Raw genomic sequence first — 20455 nt, 5'->3', positions numbered from 1 at the left:
GTTAATTGAATCAATTAAAATAAATCATCTTTTATATAAGACCTCCCAGAATCTTAAAAGTAGTAACTTTAAAAAATATCTTCATGGAGACTTATAAAGGGGCAGGGAAGGCAATCTAGAGTACAGAAAGAAGTTCCTTATCCAGACATTATTAAAAGTAGACATAACTACCATATTCATTTATGCAAATATATGAGATTTTAAAAGAAGCCCACAATAGTGAAGATCATCTAAGTGGGAAAACATCAAAGAAGATATTCAAGTTCTTAGTGGTTACTTAAGAATTCAAATTGGACCCAAAATAATTACTTAAAAGAAACCTTGTTAGATGAGGCTTCCAAAAGTAAGGCAAAGTCTATGAAAAATATTTGAAATCCACTCTCTGTTTCTTGGAAACTTCTAATTAAAATAGGAACTTTCCAAACAAGTTGGTGTCTAGCCATCTATATTTTATCAACAAAGGCAGGATTTGTTCAAGCACACAACTTGCTCCTCATATTAATGGGAACTTAGCAGTTTTTACTTTGAAAATTTTTCTAAACTTTTTGTTTGTATCTACTTAAGAAAGCATTCCTCAGTATAATTTTTCTATTAGAAACCCCATTCTTCAAAGTAGGATTTATTTTCATCTTAAATAAAAGATTATTAATGTAAAAACAACAGTACAGATTTTCAAAATACAGTGGAAAAAAAAGAAACTTGGATACAATTATAGCAAGAAATCATTGTTATACCTTGATACAAAAGAAGCAACACAAACTAAAACCTATTTTAGAAAAATATTTTTAGCACTGTATCTGAATTTGCAAGAATGTTAAAATATCAAGTAATTTATAACCAGTCAAAATTTCATTTAAGTTCAAAACACCTCCCTTATAAACTAGATCAGCTTTTCCAATTTATAAAGTTTTATTATATAAAACCAAAAGCGAACACTTACTCCTACAGCAACTGGGATATGATGGAGTATAGCCATTTGTTGAACTGACCATGGATGGCAGCCAGGAAATTGTGTGGTGGTACAAGACATAAAGGGCACTTTCATTATCAGCACAAGATGACATTACTAAAATGCCAAAAGCCATGCGTAATTAAGTGGGCTGATGGAAAAGAATAACTATGAGATGACTTTTGTTAGTAATGCATGTTTATATACACATTTTCTGTCTGTATGAATATATATAAACATGTACACATGTATATATACGTTAAAAATCTGACATACAGACTGGTTTATATACACATTGTAAAATGTTACATAAACTAAAATCATTCTCATCTAGTATCCAAACACCATCTAAACTATGAATAAATTGCAGGTTTATATTATGTTATTAGTTTAAGTTATATTATGACTTTAAAATAAATAATCTACTGAATAATATGAATTATCATTTAACTTAATAAATAATTGTTGAGTCTGGGCATAGTGGTAGGACCTGGAATATAGTAATGATCTTGGCAATGAGAAATACCAATAAAAGAACAAGAGAGAGAGGAAGAGACAGAAAGAGGAAAAAGATAGTACAGTGATAGTAAAGAAATTAAAATGTCTTAAAGCCTTAAGGAAAAAAAAGAGAACTAAATATGAGCAAAGATACTAACAAATTTGGAGGTTGGAAAGCAGATGGATAAGTGGCAGTTGACTTGAGTAGATCCCAGAAAACTGGAAGCTAAGTGCTTGTGGAGGAGGAGGTGGGGTGAAAATTAATCTAGTTCCTGCCCCAGTGTTTGGCATCAGATGCTTCTGAGGCCAGGAGCGTGCAAAGTGGTGCAAGTTGAAGCTGCACCCTCCCCTACTCCAGGCAGAGCTTGGAGGATTCCTCTTTGAGAAAACTGACAGACCTATAGACAGTGATTATGGTTGTTCCTTTACGAAATGGCCAGGTCCTGCTTGTTCATCCTAGAACAAAGCCTGTCTCTCTGTCTCGTCTTCCACAACGTCCCTTCTTGAACCAGAGAAGAAATAGCTGCTCCCAGAGAAAGTATTGGGACCGACTGGTTAGCTCACAAAAAAGTCAATAAAGGCAAAGAATCACAGTCAATGATGAAACCATATCTAGATATTTTAAGCAGTCCATTTACCAAAATTTTATTGAAGTACAAAGGCATTTTCTTTGAGGAAGTGTCTGTTTGGAATTTCACTTTGTATTTCTTGTACAAACCACACCCTGATGCATCACAGAATGGAAACTTAAGGAAGCTTTTGAAGGAAAATGAGTACATCGTCCTTCAAGATTTAAAAAATTCGCTCTCTCTCTTCTTTTATAGTTATTTTACCCACTCTTAATTAGCATTTTTAAGTTAGTGAATGACCTTTTAGCAAGTCTTTTCTAAAGCATACAACTTTGAATGTCTTCTAGAAAAAACTACTTAAAAAAAAAAACAACTCAGATCCTTGGAAGGATCTTTTTAAAACATAAATGATATCACTCTCCCCGTTTAGAGCCTCCAGTTATTTCTCATTGTTTGTAGAATACATTTCAAACTCTGCTGTGGTCTACATGATCCTATTTGACCTGCCAGATCTACCGATTTTATCTCCTGCTGGTCCTGATATCATGGTATGGGGATTTAGAGAAGGAGTACATAACTCAGACCAAGAAGGTAGAGAATACTCTTTAAAAGTCATGTTTATTTCAGAACCAATCTTCACCTGTGTACTTGGTTCTGAAACAAACATGACTTTCAGGAGATAAGTAGGTAGTGTCTGATCTGTGTGTTTGTGTTAGTCGCTTAGTTGTGTCCTACTCTTTGTGACCCCATGGACTGTGGCCTGCCAGGCTCCTCTGCCCATGAAATTCTCCAGGCAAGAATACTGGAGTGGGTTGCCATTTCCTTCTCCAGGAGATCTTCCCAACCCAGGAATTGAACCTGGGTCTCCTGCACTGCAGGCAGATTCTTTACAGTCTGAGCCACCAGGGAAGTGTTAAATTTTCTATGTTGTGTCTATGGAGTGATGCTAAAAGTTGAAGACTACTATATAGTATTTACAGTATATTAACAATTATATGAATTTTGTTCATTTAATGACCAAATATTGTGCTAGTACTACATTTCTTTCTCATTTGATCCAATGCCCAGTGCCACTAGGGGTTAAAAGTTCTAGTGTACATGTCAAATAGAATCCTCTTTGCTAGGTTAAAAATGATTTCCCCTGAGATCTTTAAAGACATTAACTCCATTGTGCTCTTCCAGCAGTGTTAATTCCATATACTTATTCTTTAGGTGGTGACTTGGTTTTCTTTTAATGGAAACTTTTAGAATCTTTTTATAATTGTGGTTTTACAGTTTCATAGTGATGTGTAGGTGTGTCTCTTTTTTTTTTCCCTTCATATTTCGAAGTACTCAGTGGACTCTTTCAGTGGCTTTCTTTTAATTGGGAAATTATTATTATTTTAGAGGCTGTGTAGAATACTGGTTATTTTTAATTTAATATTTGCTGCATGGCATATGGGATCTTATAGTTCCCCAATGAGGGATCTAACCTGTGTCTCTTGCAGTGGAAGTGCAGAATCTTAACCACTGGACTGCCAGGGAAGTCCAAGTACTGGTTATTTTTACAGGTACTAGAGTCCGAGTGAGTTCAGACACCAGTTTTTTGCTGTGTAGCCTTGGGAAAATTATTTTTTTTAAACTCTTAAACTCTGGTTTCTTATCTGAAAAATGAGAATATTAATAGTATTGTGCTCAGTCACTCAGTCGTGTCCAAATCTCTGTGACGTAGCCTACCAGGCTCCTCTGCCCATGGAATTTTCCAGGCAAGAATACTGGAGTGGGTTGCCATTTCCTGCTCCAAGGGATCTTCCCAGCCCAGGGATTGAACTGCCTTGGCAGGCGGATTCTTTACCACTAGTGTCACCTGTACTATTAATATTACATCCATTATGTTGCTGTGAGAATTGAATGAGCTAACATTTAGAAGGTTCGTAAAGTACCTGGCAGATAGTATCTGCTTAATAAATGTTTAGGGCTTCCCCGGTGGCTCAGATTATAAAGAATCTGCCTGCAATGCAGGAGACCTGAAGACACGATTGAGAGACCAACACTTTCACTTTCAATAAATGTTATGTGTGGATAATTCTCTCTCTTTTATATTTACTCTTTTCTGGAGCTCCAGAAGAGTTGGAACTCCAAGAATGATTCTCTATTTTGTTTTTATTCTCTTATATTTTCTAAAGTTTTTGTTTTTTTATGCTCTGTGATATTTTCTTGACTTTTTGCTCCAAACTAAAGAATTTATAATTTGGCATAATTCTAATCTTTGGTTGTCCATTCATAAGTTAAGAATAGGAGAGAAGACCAGTTTGAAATACTGAACTAACTAGTGTGGTAGTTGACATCTGGCTGAAACACTGGACTCTAGCAGCCAATGTGGGGAGAGGGTACAGTGCTCATGACTGGAGAAGTTATTTGAATAACCCTCTAATTCTCCCTCCACACTTTGCATTTTGCTTTGTCTCCTGGCTGAGCCTTCAGACACTTCTGTTTTTTTTCAGGCAGATTGTCTCTTCTTTGTTGCGTCTCCTTCTGTATATTCTAGATTATTGCTTCTTTGCTGTCTTTTATCCATCAACAGTCTTCCATTCCTCCTCACATGTCAGAAAGCTCTTCCTTTCATTCTTCTCACTTTTATGGGTCTTTTGCGGGTTGACTGCTTTGGTATCATGTAATAGGGTTGTGGGAGGCAGGGGATTTAGATGTTTCTGCTCAGTCTACCATCTTGAATTAGAAGTGGAAACTTTATTACATTCCTAAAAGAGACACCATTGTTATAGATTATCTCATGGTTTGCCCTCCCTATTGATTGCCTCTCTTGAGGTAGAAATCATGTTAAATATGACCATTTTCTAATATCTGACCTTCAGTCTAGCTGCTTTTTGTATTCTTAACTAGACTGGCCAGTCACTGAGGCCAGAAGGCTACAGCTGAGGAACTGTTGACCTCAAAGCAATCCTTCACTGCATACTGTTGTGTTCAGAAAATTTAATATGTATCTTGTGAACTTTTGTATAGGGTGAGAACAGAGAGGGTACTCAATAAATACATTTTTGTTTGGACTTGATCCTGTACTTCTATTTGTTGTTAAGTCACTCAGTCATTTCTGATTCTTTGCCACCCCATGGAATGCAGCACACCAGACTCCCTTGACCTTCCCCATCTCCCCGAGTTTGGTTAAACTCATGTCCATTGAATTGGTGATGCCATCCAACCATTTCATCCTTTGTCGTCCCCATCTCCTGCCTTCAGTCTTTCCAAGTATCAGGATCTTTTCCAGTGAGTTGGCTCTTTGCATTGGGTGGTCAGAGTATTGGAGCTTCAGCTTCAGCATCAGTCCTTCCAATGAATATTGAGGGTTGATTTCCTTTAGGATTGACTGGTTTGATCTCCTTGCTGTCCAAGGGATTCTCAGGAGATTTCTCCAACACCACAGTACAAAAACATCAATTCTTTGGCACTTAGCCTTCTTTATGGTCTAAATTCCACATCCATACATGACTACTGGAAAAACCATAGTTTTGACTATACAGACCTTTGTCAGCAAAATAATGTCTCTGCTTTTTAACATGCTGTTTAGATTTGTCCTAGCTTTTCTTCCAAGGAGCAAGCATCTTTTAATTTTGTGGCTGCAGTAACTATCCACAGTGATTTTGGAGCCCAAGAAAATAAAGTCTGTCACTGTTTCCATTATTTTCCCATCTATTTGCCATGAAGTGATGGGCCAGATACCATGATCTTTTTTGACTGTAGAGTTTTAAGCCAACTTTTTCACTCTCCTCTTTCACTTTCATCAAGAGGCTCTTTAGTTCTTCTTCACTTTCTGCCATAGGGGTGGTGTCATCTGCATGTCTGAGGTTATTGATACTTCTCCTGGCAAGCTTGATGCCAGCTTGAAGACTTGCTAAATGGGGAAGGAAATGGCAACCCACTCCAGTATTCTTGCTTGGGAAATCCCATGGACAGAGGAGCCTGGCGGGCTACTAATGCAGTCCATGGGGTCAAAAAAGAGAATTATTAAAAATTGTATTCCCAAATAAACCCTTAAACATACATAAACTGCAGTTTTTTTATTGGAAGTATTCTAGTTAATTAATACTAATGAAGATTCACATTCGGGACAAGAGAAAACAGAAATGGTTCTTTCTTTATAGGTAATTACCTAGGCTCTTCCCAGACCATGGTAAACTGCCACTCAGCCTTGAAAATGTGAAGCACTATTATCTCTAAACATGTATTGATATTAGTGTCATTGATCAAATACAATTCACTTAAGTGAAAGGACTCAAGTGAATTTTTTTTTTTTTGGTAGTCATTTGGGGGAGGAGGGAGCCATGTTTTACTTCATTTCACCAGTACAGTCAATTGACCTAGACTTTTTTAGTTGGCTTAGAAAAATAGAAATCATTTCTTATTATGATAAAAGTAAGTTAGTAAATGTGGGGGGAAAAAAAAAGGCTTGCTAAAAAATCCTACTCCTGTGGCAGAGATGAGTAGAACTGGGTTGAGAAACAAATTGAATAAATGTGAAAGACTTAGATATGATAATGATGCCATCAGGTAAAACAAATTTTAGATCTCAAAATATATGAATAGTGTATAGAACAGTATTTCCTAAATTATGTTTTGTGAGATACCAGTCATGTAGATGATCTTCTGAAAAGGATGAAGTTGTCTTTTACATTCAAACGTAGCATACTTCATTCCTCTTCTTGGAAATTTATTATGCTTATGCTTAGAATAAGGGTTTTAAGAGTTCTGTAGTAAGACAAAAACTGTTTAACTTTCTAAATTCAGTTTTTCCCTGTTTTTTTTTTTTTTTTTGAGCAGTATCTATAAACATCAGAAAAACTAGTGTCCCTCAGTGTGCACTTTGAGAAATACTGCTTGTTAGAGTTGCCTCCTATTTTAACAGTTACAGTTTTAAAAGTTTGCTGGCAATAATGTGCAGAATGCCACTAAATTTCTGACTTGGAGACTAGTGTTATCAATGATCATTACAATTTTCATTATGTTATATTAAACATGTTTAGAGCTAAATCGTCCACCAGGAAGGGATGAGAAACAAACTTGTCAAGGGCTGCACTTGCTGCATGTATATTTTCAACTCCTGTAGAGGACTGTTTTTCCCCAGGAGGTAAAAGCACATCTAATACATCTTAATTTGATAGCAGTAACTTGAGACAATGGAGACGTGCTAACCTTACCTATTCCGTAAGAAGGCTTTTGCAACTTGCTGTGTTTGACTGGAGAAACCAATGGGCATGTTGGCTTCTTAAAGTCACTCCTCTGGGTGCTCTTAGTGTCATAAGGTGGTTGGAAGGGATTTTCCAGCCCTTTACCATGTGGCCACCAGTCACCCTTCATGGGAAGGAAAATGGAAACATAACATTGGATATTATAAGATATTTTCATGTGCTGTTTGATGTCTGTGAATGTTTAGTAATTTGATTCAACAAGTTACTGGATTTTTCTAGTCCTAAAATACAGTTCTGAAATCTAGGAATAAATATATTGAGTATTTTCACAAAGGCTATATTTCTTAAAAGGCATCTAAAAATGCATTATCACATACTGTTAGCTAAAATACAGCAGCTAAGTTCTTAAACTACCTTATATCCACAGATGGAGTGGTAAAAATCAACAGAATAGTTATGTTTCTATGTTTTGTACTATTGTTATATATATATGTACACATGTATGCCTATGTATTAACATAGTAAACATGATTTAACCTAAAATTTACATTCTGTTCTTTTCCTTTCAGCAATACAAATAATGTATTATCATCTAAGATAATGGTTTTTTAAAGTTTTTAGTCCATGACCCCTACCACAGAATACATTTTATGTCATGCAAGAGTACCCACTGCATACGTTCACATAAAACTAGGTTTCACAAAACAATACTTACTTTTATGACATGCAGTGCACTTGGCTATTTTTCTATTATATTACTTTTTTATTTTCATTTCATAAAGCTGGTTGCAGTTCACATGGATTTATAACTCACTAATGACTCAGTTTGAAAAATTTTGTTCTAAGCAGAAATTTCTCCAGTGTTACTGAATTTTTCATAATAAAACATGACCTAAGTATGAAGCAAGTGAAGATTCTACATTAGCCCATTTGATAATTTGATCTCTTAGAAGCTGAGAAAGCAGTGAGGTGAATTGTTACTTGTCTTCAGTTCAGTTCAGTTCAGTTGCTCAGTCGTGTCTGATTCTTTGCGACCCCATGAATCGCAGCACGCCAGGCCTCCCTGTCCATCACCAAGTCCTGGAGTTCACTGAGACTCACGTCCATCGAGTCAGTGATGCCATCCAGCCATCTCATCCTCTGTCGTCCCCTTTTCCTCCTGCCCCCAGTCCCTCCCAGCATCAGAGTCTTTTCCAATGAGTCAACTCTTCTCATGAGGTGGCCAAAGTACTGGAGTTTCAGCTTTAGCATCATTCCTTCCAAGGAACACCCAGGGCTGATCTTCTGTCTTAGAACTGACTAAAAAATTTTTCATCTGGTTGATCAGGTAGAAGAGAACCTTGGGAAAAGGGAACTGTGATACCTCAGAGTTCTTGGATATTAGAGAATGAGAATAACCTTGGGTATATTCAAACAGCTACCCGAGACTTTAAAGGAAGAGATCATCCTTTTAAAAAATCAACTGTTATTGCACAGTCAGAGACTTTAAAATATGATTCAAGGGCAATAAATATGAAATTCTAGTAAGTTAAATTCTGAAAATACAATTGAAGCTGCATTGATTTAAAAAAGAAGGAGGCATCTAAAGAAACCTATATGGCAATATCAGGGAGTTAACTTTCAACTGAGCTTTATTTCCAAAGAGACCTGTATGTATAAAAAGGTGCACAGTAGCAGATTCAAAGAAAACATACTCTAATGGAGTCGTCTTGTCAGGAGATTGTCAAGAAGCTTAGATAGCAGAAAGTTACGAAAGTACCAAAGGAAGGAAAAGTAGGGTATTCTGGGGAAGGAAATCTGTTATAGCAAGAAATCACGGAAAGGCTTAGAATTTGGAGTAGTGTACCTTGCTTAGAGCTGAAGTCAGAGCTATTCAATCCAAGGTTCTTCCTTAAGAGAAGTTATCTTCAAACTGAAAAGACGGGATGGGGACTTCCCTGGTGGTCCAGGGGTTAAAATTTCACACTGCCAATGTAGGGGGCAAGGGTTTGCTCCCTGGTTGGGGAGCTAAGATCCCGCATGCTGTTCGGCATGGCCCAAAGATTCAATTGTTTATTTTTGACTGTGCTGGGTCTTCATTGCTGCGCTGGCTTTTCCTTAGTTTCAGCAAGCAGGGGCTCCTCTCCAGTCTCAGTGCACTGGCTTCTCATTGCGGTGGCTTCTCTTGTTGTGGAGCACGGGCTCTGGAGAGGGCCCTCTGCTCACGGGGTTCAGTAGTCGCAGAACATGGGTTCAGTAGTTGCAGTTCCTGGGCTCTAGAGCACAGGCTCAGTAGTTGTGGTCCACAGGCTTTGTTGCTCAGTGGCATATGGGATCTTTCCAGATCAAGGACTGAACCTGTGTCTCCTGCATTGGCTGGCAGATTCTTTACCACTGAGCCACCAGGGAAGCCCCCAAATGATTAAAAAAAAAAAACAAAACAAAACAGGATAGGATGGACGTGGACCAAAGACCATGTGCATGAACTAAGCCCTGCACAGTTGGAAAGAGTTAGACCTCCCTTTGCAACTGGTAATGAGGGCCAGTAACAACCTGTAACCAGAGGTAAAAATGAATACGTTTGCACAAATCAAAGAATTTTGGAAAGTAGGAAAAACCGGCTAATGCCTCATTTTTCAGAATGAACTTAAAGGTAAATTGCAAAAAAGACTACTTGATGTGGATCCTAGGAATTCTAGAACAGATCACTACACAGATGGCATCTTCTAACTCCCTGGCTCAAAATAGTTTCGTCTTACTGTTGTCAGAGTGCCTGCTTCTTGCTCTTCTCTACTCTGTGATTACTGTGGTGCTTATGTCCCAGGGTCTAGGCCTTCTCTCCCTGATTCTCAACACAAGGTGCTGAGGTGTGTACCAGTTCTACCAGGTGTGTACACACACTGTACAGATGAGAAACTGGTGGCAGATGAAGTAACTTCTCCAAGGTGTATCTCCACCAGGTAGCAGAGCTGCACCCGGTTCTGCCCCCATCTATTGGTGTGAGCCTCTCATTTCTGTGCTGCACTGCTATCGCAAGTCTGCTGTGGAAGGCAAAGCCAGACAAACACCAAGTTATTTAAATTATCTCAAAAATAAAAAGAGGCTCTAAGTAAATATCTTGAGAAAGATCTTCTATGATAAGGTTTTTTTAAAGATTATTATTATTTTATTTATTTTTTTGGCTGTGCTGATTGATGCTTCATCGCTATGCTGGTTCTTCATTGCTGTGTTTAGGCTTTCTCTAGTTGTGAACGAGTTGAGAGCTACTCTCTAGTTTCAGTAGGTGGTGGTGGCTTCTCTTGTGGCACCCAGGCTTAGTTGCTCCACGGTATGTGGGATCTTCCCAGCTGCTGCTGCTGCTGCTAAGTTGCTTCATTCGTGTCCGACTCTGTGCGACCCCATAGACGGCAGCCCACCAGGCTCCCCCGTCCCTGGGATTCTGCAGGCAAGAACACTGGAGTGGGTGAATCTGCCCAGACCAGGGATCAAACCTGTGTCTCTCACCCTGGCAAGCAGATTCCCAACCACTGGACCACCAGGGAAGCCATATGATAAGGTTTTAAGGTATATTCTTTATATCATCTTCTGTAGATCAGAAATTTATTTTGCTAATATCCAAGTTACTAGAGAAGTGACTCTGGAATGAGTGAACCACTATGTCTGGTAGACTTCAGTTTTTTTCCTTAAACCAGAGTATAGCTCAAAAGCTAGCCTTAATGCAGAGATTATTCACCTTTCAAGAAAACTTGAATTTAGAATTTTACCAAAATGGTCTCTCTGGTTTTACAGATGCATATAAGGAAAATAATGAGCAATTTTTCCTGTTGTAATTGATGTTTTTAAGACCCTTGGAGTTGGTGAGTGTTCTGATTAGTGTCATCATTTGGATGAATCCTCACTTCACGAGAATGAAATCCTACAGTTCAAAAACTTTTTTTAATCTTTTCTCTTTCTGGATAGTTTGCCCTATGCCCCAAAAGTCTGGTTCCTTCCTAGAAGACTGAAAACATGTATGCACCCAGATACACATGCATGCCCTTTTGATCCAAGCATTTGCTCAGATTATAAAGATTAAAGGTAAAGGTGGAGGCTTATTTTCTTTCCTTTACTACATGCTGAAGGGGAGGACTAAGGATAAAACTTTACCACTCTGTGTACAATCACTTACATTGGATTGTGAGGGGCTGATGTGGAGTTATTTATGATAAAGGAGACTGGAAAAGGCCCTCTCTGTAATTGCTTTGTTTAGGTTTTGGGGGTCAGACCACAATTCTGCAGATTGTAGAGGGAGTTTTGCCTAAAGAAAAAGTTGTTCCCCAAACTTTGGACCCAGAGAGAGGATGAAATCCTCCCTTCCAGCCCAGGGTCCCTGCCCCAGGATGACCAGCACTGGGGCTCCATGGTAGGAAGGTACCTGGCGATTCCTAATGACAAGACTCACTATGATGCCGGCTCCTGGAATGCCCAAGAGCCGTTGTACTGCAGGCCTCTTGGCTACCCTTGGAAACCACTGTGAGGCCATCTCTGCATTATACTTCTGTCATCCCAATATCTTCAAAAATGCATCAGTAAAATTACTTCCATTCTTTGAGAAACTAAGGGAGAATCCTGGGGGGATATAGTGAAAGCAAGTGGGATATCTTGGAGAAACTAGTTAAGAGAATGTTAGAGGTGGTAAGCCAAGCTCTAGAGCAGCCTGGCCAAGATGACTGCTGGTGATGATGGGAGTGTGGTGATGGGGGTGCTGTCTGTGGAACAAAACGTTATACTGTAGGGATTCCTAGGGAAATACAGACTTTTGACAACAACTTACACATAGATAATCATATGTTTTTTAGTAGACCTCCGTGGCTTTAAAAAATTTGTTATTAGAGTTACATTGTATCCACATTCCTCTGTATTTTGTTGTGGATCAGAAAGAATGCTGAGAAATACCTCTCTTTAAGCAATTCATACTTTGCTCAATAACAGTTACTCTTTTTTTTTTTTTAATAGTGAAAGCTTTTATATTTGGAATTAGCCAGCTGGACTCAGTTTAAATGATCCCAATTTTGTTGGCAACATGCAAAGCAGCATGTCAGGAGCCAGTCAAACATGCACCTTCTCCTCTCCATCAGGCCTGCGTAGGGTATCGTGCTTAGCCATGTCAATGTCATAGAGCTCCTGTTTAGTTTGTCACAGCCTGTTTAGTTTGGTGCTGGGTGGCCTCGACAGCCGCAGTGAACTCCAGCGTGTTGCTGTCCTCTCTTTTCTTCACAGCTGACTGGGTGGTGAGTGGTCAGCGTTGTTTCTCCTGGGGGCGCTCTTCCAAGGATATTTGGGCTGCCTCCTGAGCCGCAGTGTTTTGGGCCGTTGGAAGCGGGGTGACCTCCAGATCTTCTTTTGTTTGTGGCTGTGGACGCCTTTCAACACTGCTTTCCTGGCCTTTGCTTTGGCTTCAGCTTTGAGAGGGGCAGGGGCGTCCTTCTTTGCCTTCGGCACCATTTTTGGGAAAAGGCAACAGTTATCTTTGAATTGTGTTCTGTGGAATACTAGTTCTGTAGCATGTTAAGTATTATATAAAAGAGGTTTCCATAGTTAAATAGATTTGACAAATAAAAAGATAAGCAAGTTAAACAAGTTTACCACAGGATTTCCCAGAACCTTTATCTACTGATGTGAATTGTGAAGCTCTCAGAAGGGTATATAAAAATACAGCTTTTCCACAGCATATTTGAGTGTGAAGCTTTATTTTGTTGAGCACATAGCCAAAGGTTAGTGCTCCAAAAAATACAATTTGTAAAACACTGACCTAGTATAATTGTCTTTGAAATATCAATATTTACCAATAATTAAAACAATAAGACAACCAAGTTAGTTTTCATTGGAACTAACAGAGCTGAAACTTGTTTTTACTTTTTCTAATATCACCAATTTGATGTCCCTATGTAGAACTATATAATTTATTATTTAATTTAAAAATCTTGCAAATAAGTAAAGTCAACCAATCTGGTATGCTAAAGACATTTTCTTAAAAAAATACATAACAGATATATGTCAATTTAAATATTTAGGTAACTTTATTTTCTTTATTCATTTTAAAGCCATTATTACTATAAACCAGTTAATTTTTAAAAACCAAGGTAAACTTTATTTATCTATTTATCTTATTATTTATTTCACATTCACACACAGGGCTATGGTGTGCTGTTTCATGACATGAGTAGTTGATGTTATCTGTGTAAAGAGAGCTCGTGAAAAGCAATCTCCACTGAAATGTTAAATTAAATCAAAACTACACCTAACCTTCCCTGGAGTAGGAAATGGCAACCCACTGCAGTGTTCTTGCCTGGAAAATTCCATGGACAGAGGAGCCTGGTGGGCTACAGTCCATGGGGTGGCAAAGAGTTGGACATGACTAGGCACACCTAACCTTACATGGCAAAGGGGCTTTGCAGCTATGACTAACGATCTTGGAAAGGGGAGATTATCCCAGATTATTTTTTTCTAAGGATCCCAGTATAATCACAAGGGTCCTTAGAAGAATGAGGCAGGGAAGTCAGTCAGAGATTTGAAGATGCTATGTTGTTGGCTTTAAAGAGGGGTCTGTGAGCCAAGGAATGCAGCAACCTCTAGAAGGTGGGAAAGACAAGGAAGTGGGTTCTTCCTTAGAGCCTGGTGAAGGAATCAGCTCTGCCGGTGGCCAATGAGACTGACTGTGGACTTTTGAGCTTCGGAACTGTTGAGAATAACTTTGTGTTCCTTTAAGCTATGGTTTTAAGTTTGTGGTAATCATTAACAGCAACATAGGAAACTAATACAATAAACCTCAACAAACCTGATTGTAAAAAAATGATAATGGAATATATTTAATATAATAGTGAATGAAAGTGTGATTTGGCTAAACTGAGAGTCCTGGGTCAGAAATGTGACTGTGACATTTGCTTACTATGTAATCTCAGGTTATGTTAATTTACTATATTAGAGCATGTTATCACTAAACTATTTCCAATAATATCTCCTAGAAATAGTTGTGCAGATTAAAGGATATAATTTATATGAAACTCTTAGCTCATTCCTAGCACATCGCACACTTTCAATAATTGGTAGCTATTATTTTATAGAAAGTATTTGAATTACTGAGTATCATGGAAAATTTTATAATATCTGTCACACATACAATATTTTAGAAGAGATTTCTTCAATAGCCCCTCCTCTCCCTAAGCACCACTGAGTGACTGTGATCCAGTTGAGAAAAACAATTATTTGGATTCCTTCTATAAACACACACATCATTTGTATGCAAACATTATCTGCGAGTATTGTTCCAGATTACTGCTTTTAACTATTTGATTATAAAAAGTATTAGTCTGAGATATGTCACATCCTTTAAGTAGTCTGTGACAAAATGATCCTGCAAAACATTTCTGAATCTAAATCTATATTTGTATGTAATGAACATCAATCCAACCTGATTTTCTGGCTCTTTTTTGACATCTATGTAGGGAACTGGTTCATTGCATGTTCTTACATTTGTGTTAATGAATTTAGCATAATATACACGTCCTCTCCCAACACATGGTTTTGAATGTTGAATACTTTTTCCAGGTTTTTTTTCATGTTTGAATTCTTCTTTTTCAGTTACATACAGTATACCAGCATCTTCTATTTTATGCTGTCTGAAAAACAGAATTAAATTGTATATCCTTTATTCCAATGAACATTTCAGTGCTCATTCCAATGAACATATCATTTTATATGATTGATAATCATATAGGCTTTATAATCATTTATAATCATTTATAATCATTTATAATCATTTAGGCTTTATATTTTTTAAATTTTAAATTTTAAAGTATATATATTTATAATCATATAGGCTTTATAATCATTTATAATCATTTATAATCATTTATAATCATTTAGGCTTTATTAATAAATATTAGGGGCTAGTGCAATTAAAATTTGAGAAGGTATCCTCTCATTTGAAATCATATAAAAGATAAAGATATTTGTTTTAATCATGATTCTTTATTACTATTATACCAATGCAGTGTACAGACATTTGCTTGGAGTAAAGAAAGAGTAGTGATTTGATCATTCTTACAAATCATGTTTACAGTATTTATTCAGGTGCCTATGTCACATGCTAATTTTAATTCATCTTCTTTAAGTTAGTTATGTAGTAAATTTAGTCATCTGGACGAGGTGACAAAGCCATCTGTTTAATTTTAAAGGCTCACCTAGCAGAGTTACAAAAGCTACCAAATGAGCACTTGTTTATCTTTTCAGTAAGAGACCACTGTGCAGACATCAGAACAGCTAATTCAATCTCATCATTTTTTGCTTCTAATGACTACCCTGGAATAAAAATAAAAATTACTGATTTTTTCAAATGTTATAAATAAAAATATTTTAAAGTAATAGTTTATTAAAGTTTTTCTCCTTTCAAATGAGTAATAGACTTTATAAAAGGTGCTTTTTAAAAAATTTCAGATACTTGAAAAATAAAGGTAAGAACAAAATATTGAGTTTAGATACTTTTTATGTAGGAAAAAATCAAAGCCCTGACCCATGGAAGGTGAGTGAATAATATTCGAAATTTATTGAGAAAGTGAGTAGTTCTGTTTAGCCTTGTCCATGGCCCTACCTTACTTCAAACCAAAGCCAAGTCCGTCCCTTCTATCTTGTCAGTTTTTCCAATTAAAACCCTCCAGTGGCACTACAGCGGAGAAGGCAATGGCACCCCACTCCAGTACTTTTGCCTGGAAAATCCCATGGGCGGAGGAGCCTGGTGGGCTGCAGTCCATGGGGTCGCTAGAGTCAGACACGACTGAGCAACTTCACTTTCACTTTTCACTTTCATGCATTGGAGAAGGAAATGGCACCCACTCCAGTGTTCTTGCCTGGAGAATCCCAGGGATGGGAAGCCTGCTGGGCTGCCGTCTATGGGGTCGCACAGAGTCGGACACGACTGAAGCGATGCAGCAGCAGCCCCAATGGCTTTCCATTGCATTTACGATAAAGCACTTCATCCTTATCATAGCTCTGAGACCCTGTGTGACCCTGCTCCCGCTAATCTGTTCAGCCACTCAAGCCATTCTCCCTTCCCTTCTGCAGCCAGACTGCCTACCTTCAGTTCCTGGAACACACTGGTCTCCTCTCCCCTCAGGGCATCTGCTGCCCGCCCCGCCCCCCGACCCCCCGCAGCTCCCTGCACAGCTCCTGACTCATTACCCTTTAGGTCTCCAGCTGAAAAGTCGTCTCCTCAGAAGCTTTTGGGCTTCCCTAGTGGCTCAGTGGGTAAAGAATCCAGAAGCTTTTCCTAGACTTCCCCTTCCCACACCATGTATTCTCTGTTTTAGTACTTTGTTGATTTCTTTCATAACGCAAACTACGATTTATCATTTATGTACCTATTTTTGTTTAGTTGTTCTAGTAAGCACTACAAAAATGTCCTTTACAAGCCATTAAGTTCCATGAAGGTGATGACTGGGTTTCATTCATCATTATGTACCCAACATCCAGACAAGTATCTTGCCACTATACTGTCTACACATTTCTGGTGAATCTGCTGGACTTGTTTGTCACTCTGGCTTTGTGTTAGCTGTTACACACCCAACCCTCACCCAGAACACATACAATATTCAGGACCCTTGGATTCCAGTTCCCTGTGTCCCAACAGAAGTTGCTCTCTGTGAAGGGTTTGGAAAAAATGATTACCGGTTAAGTGTAAATCACTTCAAAGGCTTTTCCTGTTATCTTTTCAGAAATGAATTTATTTAAAGGCCATTATTTATCATCGTAGACTTCTGGCATCAGTTTTTTCCATCTGCTTCTCATAGTTGTAACCCAGAAGTGCATTTGTACTAGAATCAGGTCCCTAAGGAAAGGACTATGGCTGTTTGCTCACATACTGATGCAGTCATTTTATTAAGTATTTGTGGTCTGAGTGGCTCTAGATTGACTCATAAATGTGAAATATGGAGTTCTTAGTTATCTCTTACTAGAAAGAAAGCACAGTTAAAAATACTGCTGCTGCTGCTGCTAAGTCGCTTCAGTGTGTCCGACTCTGTGCGACCCCATAGATGGCAGCCCACCAGGCTCCCCTGTCCCTGGGATTCTCCAGGCAAGAACACGAGTGGGTTGCCATTTCCTTCTCCAGTGCACGAAAGTGAAAAGTGAAAGCGAAGCTGCTCAGTCATGTCCAATTCGCAGCAGCCCCAGGGACTGCAGCCTACCAGGCTCCTCTGTCCATGGGATTTTCCAGGCAAGAGTACTGGAGTGGGGTGCCATTGCCTTCTCCGGTTAAAAATACTAGTGGGCTCTGAAGTAAGTTAGACCTGGGTTGGAATCCCAGCTCTGCCAGTTACTATCTGAGCTTTGGTTTCCAATTCTTTGCATGGTAAGGACAATAATACCTATCATAAGACATGTGAGAATAACATTAAATAATTCATTCTTTCAATAAATGAGTTATATGCTCTGTGCTGTTTGAGGCACTGAGGATAGAGAAGCAACAAACGGAGCTTACATTTTAGGAGGTGAAGGCAGTTGAGAAATAAAAAGTAAAGTATATAGTCTGTTAAGTACTGAGGACAAAAATAAATCAGGGAATGGGGGAAAGTCCATGTATATGGGAGGTAGGTGGCATTTTTAGATAAGGTGGAGGCTGCATTATGAAGATGGCAATGAAGAAAGGAGAGAGGGGAGAGAGCTAAGTGGGTATTTGAGGGAGTGCATTCTAGCAAGGGAACTGTAGCTGCCAAAGCTTTGCAGCAGAAGTACCTGACCTTAGGATGGTGCTTTTTCAAGCGAGGTTCCTGGAGTAGCAGCCCTGGCATCAGTTGTCAATTTGTCAGAAATGCAAATTCAAGGGCCCCCTCCCTAACCTACCAAATCAATCTTTGGGGCAGGTTCCCAGGAAACCCTATTATTCTTATATACATTGAAATTTGAGAACCACCATTTTAGAGACAAAAATAACAGACTTTGGAAGCAAATAACCTGGCTCCACGACATAACAAGCTGTAACAAGCTGCTTGATTAAATAGTTCTCAAAATTTAGGGTCCATCAGAATCACCTGGAGGCTTTGTTAATACCCAATTATCATGCTCTTATAGAGTTTCTGATATGGTGCATCTGTGGAGAGGAGGGGAACCTCTCCCCACCCCCCAGAATGTGCATTTTGAATAAGTGCTCAGGTGATGCTGACGCTGTTCTGGGGACCACACTCAGAAAGTTACTGCAGATGTAGCAGGGAGGCCTCAGTGCTGGAGCAGAACCCTGTCAGAGGCAGGCAAGTGCAGACAAGGCCAAGGAAGGCAAAGGACACATTGTGTGGGCCCCAGTGGCCATTGTAGGAGCCCTGCCTTTTCCTCTGCAGTAGCCAAGGATGAACAGGAATCTAAATTTATGCTGTAAAAAGACCACGCGGAACGCTGCCTTGAGTGGGAATGACGGTAGAGATGCTGGATCATGGTGGAGTCTGCATTTATTTTCAAGGTAAAGCCTACTGAATTTGCTAATGAATTAGATGTCAGAAGGAATGGATGATTCAAGATGGTATTGTGTCAAGAATTTTAGGCCAAGCAATGCATGTAAAATGCCTGATACATTGTAGGCGCTCAGTAAACAGTGCGTTTTAAAAAGTATTATTGCACTCAATACTAGAAGTTAGAGTAGGAAAGGGGATTGGCAGAGGAAACGCCCTGATGGCCTGAAGACACCCTTCAGATCTCACTTAACCCTCCCCACAGGGAAGAAAACATTTTCGGAAGGGGAAATAGAAAACCAATGCTCAGCACTTACTGCTGCTTATCCTCCTTTCCCTCCATGGGCTCCTACGTCTGACTCGAGGCAATGAGGAGCCTCAGGGGAAAACCATGGACTAAACCCTGCCAGGAAAGGGACGCGCGGAGAAACCGCGACTGTGACTTGTGCGTTGCTAAGCGACAGCAAACTGGGTAGAAGGCCTCGGAAAGCGTGGGAGTGGCGGGACTAGGACTGCGCAGGCGCAGTAACCCTGTCGGCTCCGCAGTGAGAGGGTGAGGCTGGTGATGGGGAGGGAGTGGCTGGCTGGATCTGACTGTGTACTTCCCAGACCCGTTGCAAGCTCCGCTGCCTATATCCGGCCGGGCGGGATATTTATCAGGGCCCAGGCTGTCTTTTGGGATCATCAAGGGGCGATTCCGGAGCCTCCCGCTCGGCCCTTGTCCCTGGGTGAGGTGCTGAGTTATTCGCGTCCCTACATCGCCCGCCCTCTAGAGCCCCTCAGGACGCCACCCCGGTTTTGCCCATGTCTGCCAGAGCTGGTTCCAAAAGGGCAGGCAGGCAAGAGAGAAGCTTGTTTTCCCATGATCCATTAAATACTGTGCAAGTCATGATTTGCTGTTCCTGAGTTGCCTAGTCTTCGCGTGAGAAAGCTTGGCTGTCGCTGTTCTCCATGATTTCTGACACATCCTCCTTACCCTGGCTGGCGGCAAACAGTAAAATAAAGCAAGGGAACACTCATCTCCTACAAATGAGACTCCCCGCATTGTGGGCATCAGCTCCAGACTGAGAGGGGTTCAGAATCAGGTAGAGGGGGCTGGAGGCTGTAGCAGCAGATCGTGGCTTGTACATATAGCCCTTATCCAAAAAGAACAAGCCTCCTGAGAGAAGCAGCTGATGACTTGCGTCCACTTTCAGGCCCTGGAATGTCTTACCTCATTTCACCATTGCTTCCCAATTTCCACTACCAGAGCCAAATGTCTTTGGTATTGCTTGGGCATCTCCCTAGATACTGGGAAGAGAAGATTCCTTTTTGAATTGAATTCTGCTGTATATTGGACTATGCATATGCATATATTTTGTACCCCAGCCTCAGTCTTAGTATGTGTTTACATTTACCTTGAAAGATATGGGACAGCAGAGGTTTGTTGAGGTAGGATCACAGGAATCATTGTACAGAAACGAGCTTAAGTCCTAAGAGGAAGAAGAGTAAATGAAAAGAAGTTTGATACATAGTGGGCTTCCCTGATAGCTCAGTTGGTAAAGAATCCACCTGCAGTGCAGGAGACTCCAGTTCAATTCCTGGGTCGGGGAGATTCCTGGAGAAGGGAAAGGCTACCCACTCCAGTATTCTGGCCTGGAGAATTCAATGGACTGTACAGTACATGGGGTTGCACAGAGTTGGACAGGACTGAGCAACTTTCACTTTCTTTCACTTTCATTACCTAGACACCTGAGTGTGGATCTTGTTGATAAAAAGACGGGAATGTGTGTGAGTATATGGTTATGTGTATGTGTACTCAGGGAG

At 39.6% G+C, this 20455-nt stretch overlaps 1 protein-coding gene across 1 annotated transcript in view; it reads right to left on the bottom strand.

Annotated features, from left to right (window-relative positions):
• The window catches only part of C11H2orf73 (chromosome 11 C2orf73 homolog), a 28736-nt gene extending 8528 nt beyond the window's left edge, over nucleotides 1-20208 (bottom strand). The window contains exons 1-3 of the mRNA XM_027555289.1: nucleotides 18967-20208; nucleotides 14626-14833; nucleotides 7206-7359 (exon numbers count right to left, since the gene is read on the bottom strand). Of these exons, the coding sequence (XP_027411090.1) occupies nucleotides 7206-7359; nucleotides 14626-14833; nucleotides 18967-18992 (388 nt within the window). The 5' untranslated portion in view covers nucleotides 18993-20208. The remainder of the gene's footprint in view (nucleotides 1-7205; nucleotides 7360-14625; nucleotides 14834-18966) is intronic.
• Nucleotides 20209-20455: the final 247 nt, after the last annotated feature.

This window comes from Bos indicus x Bos taurus, chromosome 11, assembly GCF_003369695.1.
Source record: "Bos indicus x Bos taurus breed Angus x Brahman F1 hybrid chromosome 11, Bos_hybrid_MaternalHap_v2.0, whole genome shotgun sequence".
Lineage (NCBI taxonomy): Eukaryota > Metazoa > Chordata > Mammalia > Artiodactyla > Bovidae > Bos > Bos indicus x Bos taurus.
The sequence above is the reverse complement of the archived record's forward strand: the minus strand, read 5'-3'. Positions and strand labels throughout refer to the sequence as shown.